The 12,885-nt window shown below is 40.8% G+C and overlaps 1 protein-coding gene across 1 annotated transcript in view; it reads left to right on the top strand.

Moving 5' to 3' along the window:
* LOC129695812 (tumor necrosis factor alpha-induced protein 8) overlaps positions 1 to 12,885 on the top strand; it is a 90,432-nt gene that overhangs the window by 33,130 nt on the left and 44,417 nt on the right. Inside the window, exon 2 of the mRNA XM_055633149.1 lies at positions 6,769 to 6,868. Coding sequence (XP_055489124.1) covers position 6,868 — 1 coding nt within the window. The 5' untranslated portion in view covers positions 6,769 to 6,867. The remainder of the gene's footprint in view (positions 1 to 6,768; positions 6,869 to 12,885) is intronic.

The following is a 12,885-nucleotide window of genomic DNA, read 5'->3' as shown; positions in this document are numbered from 1 at the left end:
CAATTCAAATAAATTGCTTCAATTTATTTCACATTTTTATTGCTGTATTAACAAGTGCTGGGATCTGAAAGAACTCTGCACCCATTCACAATTATGCCTTTCCTGATACAAGATGTTTAATCCCACTTAATCAATTTGTCTGACCTTGGCTGGCTGCATTGGACACTTGTTGTATTGTAAGCAAACAAAAGTTTCAAGTATTTGTGTTTGGGTTTTGTTTTAGTTTGCATTTATGGTACATTGTTAAACATTAGGAGTGATTGTATGATGGCACAACCTCCTCTGGCAGCAAGTGCCAGGTATCAGCCATTCTCTGTATAAAAAGAAAACAGTTTCTCCTCATAACCCTTATTTAAAACTCATTCCTTTCATCTTAAACCTAGCATGGGAGAAGGATCCTGACTATCCTATCGATGGCTCTTCTCATTTTATGTGCTTCATCAGATTACCCCCCTGCCTCTTCACCCCAAGGAAAATAAACCCAGCCTAACCAGTCTCTCCACATATCTAAAGTCTTCCAATCCAAGCAACATCCTGATGAATTTCCTTTGCATCCTTTCCAATGCAACCACATCCTTCCTGCAATGCAGCAACCAGAACTGCACACGACACTCAAGATTCAGCTGACCCAGCATTTTGTAAAGTTGCAACATAATGTCCCAACTTTTATATTGCGTTCTTGATCAGCCCCTATCTTTCCAAATGTAAATAAATGCTATCCTTATTGTTCTGCAAACACTGACATAAGGCTCACAAACCTTTAGTTACCTGGCTTATCCCTGCTGTCCTGAAATATCAAAAAACAATGTTAGCTATCCTTCAGTCTCCCAATATCTCACTTGTTAACAATAGTTAACAAACTTGCAAAAATCTTTTTCTTCTCTTCTGTCTGCCTCCTTCCATGATTCACCTGCCTCTGCCTCCCAACTTCTCCGCTTCCCCTCTATGACCTGGCTCCAGCAATCTCCATTCTCTGTCCGAAGGCAAGGTTTCAACCCAAAACATTCCTTTCCACCCACAGAAGCTGCTAGGCCCACTGAGTGTCTCCAGCAGATTGTTCGTTGGTGCAGAATTCTCAGTCAAAGCTACGTATCTCCCATGGGATAGATTTCTTCTGGCCCTTGGAATGCATTCCATGAATCCACCTTTATGCATTCCATGTTGGCTAACATCTGCCCTTACTTAATACTGATATGTCCCTGATTATCAGCGTACTCCTCTCTAAACACACTATCTATAACCTTTATCAATACTGATAAGTATCAATTTACGACCTCACCAACATCCTTTGGCTCCACACAAACATTATCCATTTGGTTCCTAAGGTGATCCACTCTTTCTCTAGCTACCCTATTTTTCTGATATATTTATAGAGTACCTGTATCGGGATTCTCATTAATCTTACTCTACAAGACTATTCCATAGCCCTTCTTTGTCCTAATTCCTAAGTTATCTCCTATTCCCTCTATTCCACAGTTCTAGTTCCCTTTACTTGTCACATGCTTTTCCTTTCCCGATCAAACTTTGTCATCCAAGATTCCCTAATCATACCATCTTTGCTTTTTGTCCTTACTGCGACATGCTAGTCTTGAATTATCTTTTAAAAGGCTCGCACTTATCAGCTGTTATTTTACCCGCAATCAACTGGTCCCAATCTATTTTCTATGATTTGGTTACATATCCTCTAATTTCCACTGACTATGAGGAGGCCAGCAGTGCAGAGCCAGCAAAGTATATTGGGAGACTGGAAATATTAGGGCCAGCTAGCTTTTGCCCCACACTCCCCCTATCACCTTTATAGTGGCTACATACTCCTCCCTCTACTCTTTCAGTCTAGACAAATGGTCTCGACCTGATATGCGACTGTCCATTTCCCTCCATGGATGCTGCCTGGCCCATTGATTTCCTCCAGCGGCTCTCATTTGTTTTTGTTGGAGAGTTCTGACATCGCCCAATAATGTAGGATGTAAGTTCCCATGGAAATCTTCAGAACGTTTGGGCGTAGTGTGAGGTAATGTGGAATAATTATTTATAAATGTGTACTTAACCTCGTGTCCTCCTTGAATGAATGCAGTACCTGTAGTATTTATAATTGCTGGCAAATCCATTGCTAGTACAAACTATTAGATTTATTTTTGTTTATTCTTAATGAGACCTGCCTCCAATGGCGTTCTGGCTAAGAGCCTATTTGGGGATTCCAGAGTCTGAATGACAGAAACGATGAGGGTTGATAGTCCACTATGTTCAAGGTGCTTTTCCCGTTAGAAGCAGCACAGAGTCACCTCCCTAATCTTTCTGAAATAAACATTTCTCTTGAAATAATCTATCTTAAAATTATCCATCATGAAGCGGTTAAAAAAAACCCATTCTCCTCTTTTTATGATACTAAAAAAAACAGTGAACTATTGTCCCTTAAAATCACAAAATAACAGCTAAAGGCTCGCTATGGAACGTTGGTTATTCAATTTGTGTGCACCAAAGTGAACATGCATTATCTTTTATTACTCACATAAAAATATGTAAATATCATTTGGTTTTGTTAGTTTATTCTCTTTATACCATATTCATTGATCAAACTTTGAAATCGATAAATCGTGTTTTTATCTATTCAGTTCTCAAAAAAACTAAATGGGGGAAAGATTATCTAGCGTTCATATGTTGTAAGCAGGAATTTATCACCCAACATTTTTAATAATGTCATTTAACCAACTAAACCTAAAGGGTTCTAATTTTTGAAACGACGATAATAACATGGAATAATTACAGCACTTGAAGTTAATCAGATTTTATATCTACGCGTCAGCAAGATCTATGAGGGTGCCTTGCCTTGGATGTGATATGATGAAAATTGAAAAGTAAAGATAATTACCTAAAAGAATAGTATAGCAGCAGCCATATGGTATATAAGGTGGTCAAAAAGTCATTTGGCAACTTGGCCTTCATCAGTCAGAGTATTGAGTATAGAAGTTGGGAGGTCATGTGGCAGTTGTATAAGATGTTGATGAGGCCGCATTTAGAATATTGTGTTCAGTTCTGGGCACCATGTTATAGTGAAGATGTTGTCAAGCTGGAAAGGGTACAGAGAAGATTTACAAGGGTGTTACCAGGACTAGAGGGTGTGAGCTATAGGGAGAGATTGAGTAGGCTGGGTCTCTATTCCTTGGAGTGTGGGATGAGGGGTGATCTTATAGAGGTGAATAAAATCATGAGAGGAATAGATCGGGTAAATGCATAGAGTCTCTTGCCCAGAGTAGGTGAATTGAGGACCAGAGAACATGGGTTTAAGGTGAAGGGGTAAAGATTTAACAGGAGTAACTTTATCACACAAAGGGTGGTGGGCATATGGAACCAGCTGCCAGAGGAGGTAGTTGAGGCAGAGACTTTTCCATGATTTAAGAAACCGTTAGACAGGTACATGAATAGGACATGTTTGCAGGGATATGGACCAAACGCGGGCAGGTGTACTAGTGTAGCTGGGACATGTTGGCCGGTGTTGGGCCAAAGGGCCTGTTTCCACACTGTATCACTCTATGACTCTAAGCCGGATATCTGAAATACAAACTCAAAACATTAGGAACACTCAGCAGGTTAGACAGCAACTGTGGAGAAAGAAGTAGTTAACATTGAAAGTTGGTAATCATTTATCAGAATGACTTCCATGTTAAGTCTGGCCAATTACCTTTGGTGCTATTGTTAAGGTACAAGGGGCAGTTGGTTTTGGTTCTCTACAATCTCATTCAGCACCTTGTTGCAGTAAGTAATGTAAGATTGTGGAAGAAGGAACTGCAGATGCTGGCTTAAACTGAAGATAGACACAAAATGCTGGAGTAACTCAGCGGGGCAAGCAGCATCTCTGGAGAGAAGGAATGGGTGACGTTTTGGGTCGAGACCCTTCTTCAGAATGTGAGATTACCCAGTGAGATCTGAAATTATTCTGAGGAATTTTGTGGAATTCCTTCATCATGTAGAAAATCATTACCACCTTCATCAGAAATCATGGCGATTCAACACTTTACTTTCAACTTTTTTCCCCAACAGCAATCGAAAAGATGCTGCATGTTCTGAGTGGATATGATCAAAAACGATCGTTTAATATTACCATTTTGCCTCAAGGACTTTTGCGAGTATTTGTCTCAACGCCTATGCCCCATATGGATGCATTCTCAGTCCGTCAGTCTTTTTTTTTTTTTGTCTTGTTGGACGTATGTTTTAGTTTATATTTAGTTGTGTATGTGTGGGGGGTGGGGAGAACTTGTTTTAGTCTCTTCCTTCGGGGGGTGCGACCTTGTCTTTGTCGTATCTCCATTTCCGTCTGGGCTGAGGCCTAATCACGGAGCTGGCGGCCTCCAACTGGGGCCGACCTCGATGCTCCAGAGGCAGAGCCAGGACTCACCATCGCGAAGCTGGCCGACTTCAGGGCTGTGGTGGCGCTGCGGTGACGGCCCGACTTCGGAGCCTCGTAGGCTTCGGCTGCGGGCCCAGTGGACGACAACATTGGGAGCTCGCAGGTCCCAGGTTGGTGACCGATTCTCCGGAGCTCCCGCAACAAAAGCTTCGTCCGCTGGACTGGAGGGTGGCAGCTTTGTTCGCCCCGGGCCGCGGAGTTTGAACCGGCCCGTTCGCGGAGCTCGGATTCTGCTGCGGGACTTACCATTACCCGGCGAGGGGCCCAACATCGAAAGCCAGGATCACCTCTACGCAGAGGGAGAACAAGGAAGGAAGAGACAACGACTTTGAGACTTTTGCCTTCCATCACAGTGAGGAGGTGCCTGGTAGACTCACTGTGGTGGATTTTAAACTGTGTTCATTGTGTGTTCTGTTATTTTATTCTTTGTCATGACTGCAAGGTACGTAATTTTGTTCAAACTAAAAGTTTGAATGACATTAAAGGATACTTTATACTTTACAAGCTTCAAGTTCCTTGGCATTAATATTACTAACAATCAGTCATGGACATTGATCCAACAGGCAAGAAGACACTCCAAACAACTCGACTTCGTAAGGAGTCTGTGGAAATTCAGCAGGAGCCCAATTATTCTTCCAAACTTCTACAAATGCACCATATAAAGTATACTGTTGGGAATTGCAGAGAGTTGTAGATGTAGCCCAGTCCATCACACAGGCCGGCCTCCTGCCATTAACTCTGTCTCGCTCTTTTATACTTTGTGCTGCCTTGGAAAAGTAGCCAACAGAATGAAAGACATGTCCCACCATGCTCATTTCTTCTTCCTCCCCCTGCTATCATCCAGCAGAAAGTACGAAAGCTTGAAAGCGCTTACTACCAGATTCGGGAACAGTTATCTAGCTACTGAAGGGTCCTTCTGTAAGCTCGAGTACTGTCTGTTTAACCTCAATCTTATTGCGGACATTGGACTTTGACGTTACAATCCTGAGAACTATATTCTGCACTTTGTGTCTTTGCCTTTGCACAATCTGTTGTACTTGAGTTTGACTTGATTGTATTTATATATAGTATATTGGATCTGTTTGGACAGCATGCAAAACAAGGCTTTTCACAGTACCTCGGTACATGTGACAGTAATAAACCTAAATTTTAGAAGACAATGAAATGCTTTTGGTTGTGAGCAGATGCAAACGTGTCTCTGAATGTTGACTTTCAGTTTAGTTTTCCTTTCATGTACATCGGAAACAGTGTCTCATCAAATGTGAAAGGACTGGAAGTTCTTAACTCCTGTCAATACACTATAAGTACTGTAATTGTCAAATTGGAAACAAAGCGTGATATTTTTATAATTTTCCAAGAAAGGCATCATTCTTACAGTGGAAGAAGCTCTGCAATGTTAGGTTTGGGATGAGAAGGGGAGGAAACTCAGCGCAGGTATGTGTATTATATCACAACAAAACTAAGTCCATTCCCCCACCACCCATAAATACAAAATAGTTTCAAGAAATGTTAGTTTAGTTTAGAGATACAGCATGGAAACAGGCTGTTACTACTATATTACTACTCTGTCTTCACACAATTATTATTTTGCCATTGAAAAGCCAAATGTGGTTTTGCAGTAAGCTCTTCTTTACTTGGGAGTTTTTCTTTATTTGAACCATCCTTGTATTGCTGATGTAACATTGGAAAAGGGTGTACTTCTCTGCATATCTGCAATTTGAAACACTAAGCTCATAATCATTGTGTAAACTTTAATACATTCTGAAATACAGCTTTATAAAGATTAATGTTTGTGTTTCATTTATTGTATAAGACTATAAATAATTGGGAACAAATAGCTAATTTAAGAAAAAGCAGGTTATTCCTCAAGGTCCAAAATATTCTGATGAATTAAATAGTTTGAATTAAATTAATTAGATCACAGAACAGTACAGCACATGAACAGGCCCACAATGATAACTTTAAATGGTAACGTTCTGCCCACAATGTTCTACCTCTCCCTGTAGCTAATACCTCCTAATCTAGGTAACTTCTGGTGAACCTCATCTGCAAAGCCACCACATCCTTCCTGTAACAGGATGACCAGAACTGCATGTAATACACCAAAATAATGCTCCATTTGTCCTTGAAATTTGTTGGGTTTTTTTATTATTCTGATTGCATTTTGTAAACAAATTAAGATAATTTCATCATTACTTCAATATATTAATATGAATATTTGTTTTTGGAATATATTGCATTTGAGCATTCTTGTCATCTGGTGGTTAAACATGTTGTGAATTGTTTGCAGATGGCTATTTGCTGTTTCATAAAACAACGCTACTCTTGAAATCTAAAATCTTGATCTACCTTTTGTCTTTCAGTGCTGAACCACCCCACCGTCCCACATACATCAACATACATCTAATGTAATCTCCAGGAATTCTACATCATTGTCTTAGGCACATCTGAGTAAATCAGAAAGTAAGGACCTTTAATTTCCTACAGTGTGTGTGTGTGTGTGTAAAAGACTTAATCTGGAGGAAACATGTTTTTGTGTGGCATTATTTGGCTTGTTTGAAAGCTGTGCCACATTAACTTGTAAATTCGATCTCAAAAGAATTTCTGAAATGTTTCCACTACCAGAAATCACAGTGACAAATCCATAATCCACCTTTCCTGAAGGCAATTAACTTTCCCGTGCTTTGTTTTAGTCATCTAAATCCACGCCAATAGTAACCTTGAATATATTATTGTTTTTGAACCTCCTATAATATTCTGAATGAGGTTGTGTTTGAGGAATGTTCCAATGGATGCTGGCAACCTTTCAACATCTTAGCCAAGTGAACCAGGACAGGGAGGGTCAGTCAGCCCCTCAACTATGTGATGGGTGAGCCTGTCATGTTCTCTGTTTATGTGAAACTTGCAGTGAGAATTTTGGTCCAAAATTTATATATTTATTATTTTCTCCTCCATCGGTAGCAATAAGGTTAATACAGCAGCTTCAATATTTATTGAGAGCAAAACCATCAGACCATTGAACAAATTATGATATTATTCTTCTGTAGGATTTCATAATGTATCACTTTATTAACTTGTAATTAATAAGTAATAATAATGAGTACAGTATTCATCTATTATAATCTGATAGCAATTATATTGTATCAACTGTGGTTATAAGATTTTAGCCCACATCGGGAACTGTTAACGAGACAATATTTGATAGCGATTTCCGTGCCTGCTCAAGGAGGTGGCCCTAGAAATCGCGGATGCATTGGTGATCATTTTTCAATGTTCTCTCGATAAATTCCTCTGGACTGGAGGGAAGCCAATGTAACTCCACTTTTTAAGAGAAGGAGAGAGAAAACATGGAATTATAGACCAGTTAGGCTTACATCGGTAGTGGGGAAAATGCTCGAGAGGAATAGTTCTCTTTAGTGAAGGCAGAACCAATTTACTTGTTTAACTGTTCTGCCATTTCCTTGTTACCTATTATAAATTCACCTGTCCCTGATTGTAAAGGACCTACATTTGTCTTCACGGTTGGCATAGATGTTGGGCTGAGTGGCCTCTTTCTATACTGTGCAATTTTATAATTTCTAGAACTGATATACTTAGTGCGAATGAAGGTTAAAATGTAGTTAATGATTCATTAAGTGAGAGGCAGATAAGTAAAGATATAATTTATGTGTAAGAAGGAACTGCAGATGCTGGTTTAAAGAGTTACACATAAAACTGGAGTAACTCAGCGGAACAGGCAGCATCTCTGGAGAGAAGGAATGGGTGACGTTTCGGGTCAAGATCTTTCTTCGGATTTCTTTCTTTCAAAGACTCAAAAATGCTGTTTAATTATAGTGGTAAATAATGATGTAATCGGTCTATAAGCCACCTGCATGCTGGAACTATGTTTGCCTCCATGCAGATGCAAGGTGTCAGATTATCTGAAGCTCATTATACAGGTCCCATAGAGGTTGGTATATCTCCACACTCACACCTGCTGTATTTGATCTATCCTGCTCGTTCAAGGTTCCCTGGTGACAAATTCTTAAAATTAATTTGCAATGCTTTTAACGTTATCAATGAATAACTAGTGGCCCTGGGAGGCATGGGAGTTGATAGTGACTGGTACAATATTTCCCTTTTGGCGATTGGAACCTCTGGCCTCTTTAATTCTAAACCTGAAATTTATATTCACACTATTTATCATTTCCATACATTTACAGGCTTGCAAACTAAAATAAATCACCTATCTATTGTGGCCACTGTAAATCATACTCCAGTAATCTCACAACGTTGATTTAAGATCTGTGATCTTCATCCACATGTATTTAATTTTTCCAAGTACACAAGGGCAGGCAGGCAGGCAGATTCCCAAGTCCTGGTCAATAAGCCTCAGTTGCTGCTCGAAGGGCCAATAAGCCTTTGATAGTCGTCTAGCTGCCAAAGGAGTTTCAATGATTTTAAAATATTTTTTGAGGAGATATTGAAATGCATTCAGACAATCAAATATATTAAAACGTGACAAAAGCGTTTTAAAACTCCTACCTTTCCCAATGCATGCATTGGAACTGTGTATGTGCAATTATTTGCACCCATTCTAAAATTTCTTGCAACAGCCGTAAATTGTCCCATTGATTTTTTGTTTTTAAACTCTTTCCTCATCTGCTTACCCCTACAAACTTACATATTCCAACTGGGCCTGCCATCTCTTCAATTTATTGTATCGTTTTCTCTTCTTCTAACCTCCCTGCACTTTGATATTCTTTGAAATTCAGTTCCTTGGACTTACTCCTACCTTTTCTCTATGACTACATGGAGTGATGTGGTTATTATCTCCAAAATGCATTCCCACATTCCCAGCTACGTTGGCTAAGATGAGCTCCAGTACTGTCTAGTAAAAATGCAAACGCATGTAGATAGAGTGGTGAAGAAGACCTGTCACGTGCTTGAATTCATAGAATGGAGTATTGAGCACAAGAGTTGGGACAGCATGTTACTGCTGTACAAGATATTGGTGCGACCCTATTCGGGGGGAGGGGGGTCTTACCTTGCACGTTTTGAAGGTCGGCTGTGGGAGGCGTCCTCCAGGGGATGAAGGTTGAAGATGGCTGGGCAAGGAGAGGGAGGACGGTTCATGGGACACCCAGGTGGAGGTGACTGCTGCAATGGGCCTTTATGGCCAGCTGCAGTTAGGACTGTGAAATGTCTCCAAAGCCTGGCGACTGTTGCATATATAAGCTCAGTGGACTTTTTCTATGCATTATGTACCTAACGTCAGTGGCGGACTGGGTCTAAAAATATTGGTTGCCAGGAGACAAAGGGGGCCCACTTTATCAGGGGCCCACTTGATATAGGGGGCCCACTTCATCAGGGGCCCACTTGATATAGGGGGCCCACTTCAACAGGGGCCCACTTGCCATCGGGCAAGCTGACACCCTGGTCAGTCCGCCACTGCCCAACGTGGATTGTACCTCTGTACGCCAATAATCTTACTGATCTGTATGCAAAAAAAAAGAGTCACACTGCACCTTGGTACATGTGGTGATAATAAAGAAACTGAAATTGAACCATGGAATATTGTGGACACGCAGAACTGGTTCATTTAAAATAGATGCAAAAGTGCTGGGAGTAACTGAGTTGTTCAGGTAGCATCTCTGGAGAACATGGATAAATGATGTTTCATGTCAGAACCATGTTATACTGTTCTGGTCACCATTCAATAGGAAGGATGTCATCTTCTTGTGTATGCGTGCACAGCCTAAAGTTGTAAGATCATTTGTTTGTGCACGCCGGGTTGATTGCATTCGTCGAAACAGGGTGGACCACATGAAGGTTGCAATCTCCCACCCCAAGGATGTCATTAGTGGAGTGCAGACAAGTTTCACAAAGACATGGAAATTAAGGTATTTTGTGAGGAGAGATCGAATAGGCTGGGACTCTTCCCTGTTGAGGCTGAGATTATGAAATCTTGAGGAATATAGAAAAGGTAAATGGCCAGTCTTTTTGCAAAGGGAGGGAAATCTAGAACTAGGGGGAAATGGTCAAAGACGAGGGAGTAAAGATTTGATGGGGACCCGAGAGGCAGGTTTTTCCACACAGATAAATGGAATGAGCTGGCAGAGCTAGTGTTTTGGGTGGGTACAATTATAACGTTTAAAAGATAATTGACCTGGATCATGGATAGGAAATGTTTTGAAGAATGGTGGCCAAATGCAGGTAAATAAAACTAGGTCAGGTATGCACTTTATTAGCCCTTGCTGTCTCCTCCCCTTCCTATCTCTCCCTCAGCCCTCGGGCACCTCCTCCTCCTCCTTTCCTTTCTTCTCCCCCCCACCCCCCATCAGTCTGAAGAAGGGTTTCGGCCCGAAACGTTGCCTATTTCCTTCGCTCCATAGATGCTGCTGCACCCGCTGAGTTTCTCCAGCATTTTTGTGTACTTTATCAGCATGAATGATTTGGGCTAGCCTCCACCCATATTATTTCATTTGAAAAGCCCTCTACAATAGTCTCCCTTATTATTCCAAAACTGGGCAGAAATACTGTACATACCTTGAATTCATTTTTTAATCTGGGAACATTGTGTAAAACTGTTTATAATTATATAATTTATCTTGAAAGATTTCCCATTTGGGACACTTCAGTTTAGGAAATTTGAATCTGGTGGCTCGATTTATTAAAAAATGATTTGATTCCACTTTGTTTTAGTCCAATAACTAAGAAATTTCTTTGGACATTTTGAAAAAATATCTTCGTTTTATTCGCAACTATATTTCAGGCCGTCCCCATCATTCAGAATACCTCATACCGTTTTCTTTAAATGATGCCAAAATGAATATTTTATCAACTGAACCCACAAAATAATTGATGTAAGCTAATTCCAGCTTATGAATTAGTTTATTTTATTGTCACGTCACAATCAAGCCATCCAAAGTGTATAACCATATAATAACCATATAACAATTACAGCATGGAAAACAGGCCATCTCGGCCCTTCTAGTCCAACACTTATTTTCCCCTAGTCCCATCCACCTGCACTCAGACCATAACCCTCCATTCCTTTCCCGTCCATATACCTATCCAATTTATTTTTAAATGATAAAATCGAAACTGCCTCCACCACTTCCACTGGAAGCTCATTCCACACAGCTACCACTCTCTGAGTAAAGAAGTTCCCCCTCATGCTACCCCTAAATTTCTGTCCCTTCATTCTCAAGTCATGTCCTCTTGTTTGAATCATGTATAGATACATGATTAAGTCAATAACGTTCATTGCAAGGTAAAGCCAGAAAAGTCAGGCCAAAGATAGTCCGAGGGTCTCCAATGAGGTCCATAGTTGTTCAGTACTGCTCTCCAGTTATGGTTTGATGGTTCAGTTGCCTGATAACAGCTGGGAAGAAACTGTCCCTGAATCTGCAGGTGTGCGTTTTCACACTCCTATAACTTTTGCCTGATGGGAGAAGAGGGAGTGGGCTGGGTGCGACTCATCCTTGATTATGCTGCTGGCTTTGCCGAGGCCTCATGAGGTATACATGGCGTCAATGGAAGGGAGGTTGGTTTGTGTGATGGTCTGGACTGCGTTCACAATTCTCTGCAGTTTTGTGCAGTCTAGGATAGAGCTGTGCATACAAACCATGCTGTGATGTACCCCAATAAAATGCTTTCAACAGCTCATATGCTTATGGTATGTTTAAATAAACTTGCTGGTATTCCATTACCACACCACAGAGGGAGGATGTTTGACCCATTGTGTCCCTGCTAACTCTAAGCAGAACACTCCCATCAGCAAACCAGATGGAACCCACACAGGGAAACAGCATCAGATGTCAGATTTGAACCTTCAATCCTGAGCAGTGAGATGGCAATGCTAACATGGAGACACAAGAAAATGCAAATGCTTGAGTCTTAAGCAAAACACAAAGTACTGGTGTAATTCAGTAGGTTTGGCAGCATCTATGGAGGGAATGGATAGGTAACATTTTGGGTTTGTTTTAGTTTAGTTTAGAGATGCAACACGGAAACAGCCCCTTTGGCCCAATAAGCCTGTGCCAACCAGCAATCCCTGCACACTAACATGATCATACACACACTAGGGACAGTAAACAATTATACTAAGCCAATTAACCTACAAACCTGTGGGACGAGTGTGGGAGGAGATACTGGAGAAAACCCGTGCAGGTCATGGGGAGAATGTACAACTTTACAGACAGCACCTGTGGTCAGGATCGAACCCGGGTCTCTGGCGCTGTAAGGCAGCAACTCTACCGCTGTGCTACTGTGGAGCCCATAAGGATCCTTTGGACATTTCTTCATATTGACCCACTGAGTTAATCTAGCACTTTGTGTTTTGCAATACAGTACTGTACTAATATCTTGATTATTGTGCATTCTAAGTGTACAAATGTAATTGCATTCTTTGCAATATTCATTTGCTTATTTATTGCTTTGATTTGTAAAGTCTGTGAAGGCTAACATGCTGTTGAAAATTTAGCCGCTGTTTACTT

Source organism: Leucoraja erinacea, chromosome 3 (assembly GCF_028641065.1).
Source record: "Leucoraja erinacea ecotype New England chromosome 3, Leri_hhj_1, whole genome shotgun sequence".
Taxonomy (NCBI): domain Eukaryota; kingdom Metazoa; phylum Chordata; class Chondrichthyes; order Rajiformes; family Rajidae; genus Leucoraja; species Leucoraja erinaceus.
This window is presented reverse-complemented; position numbering and strand designations above follow the sequence as displayed.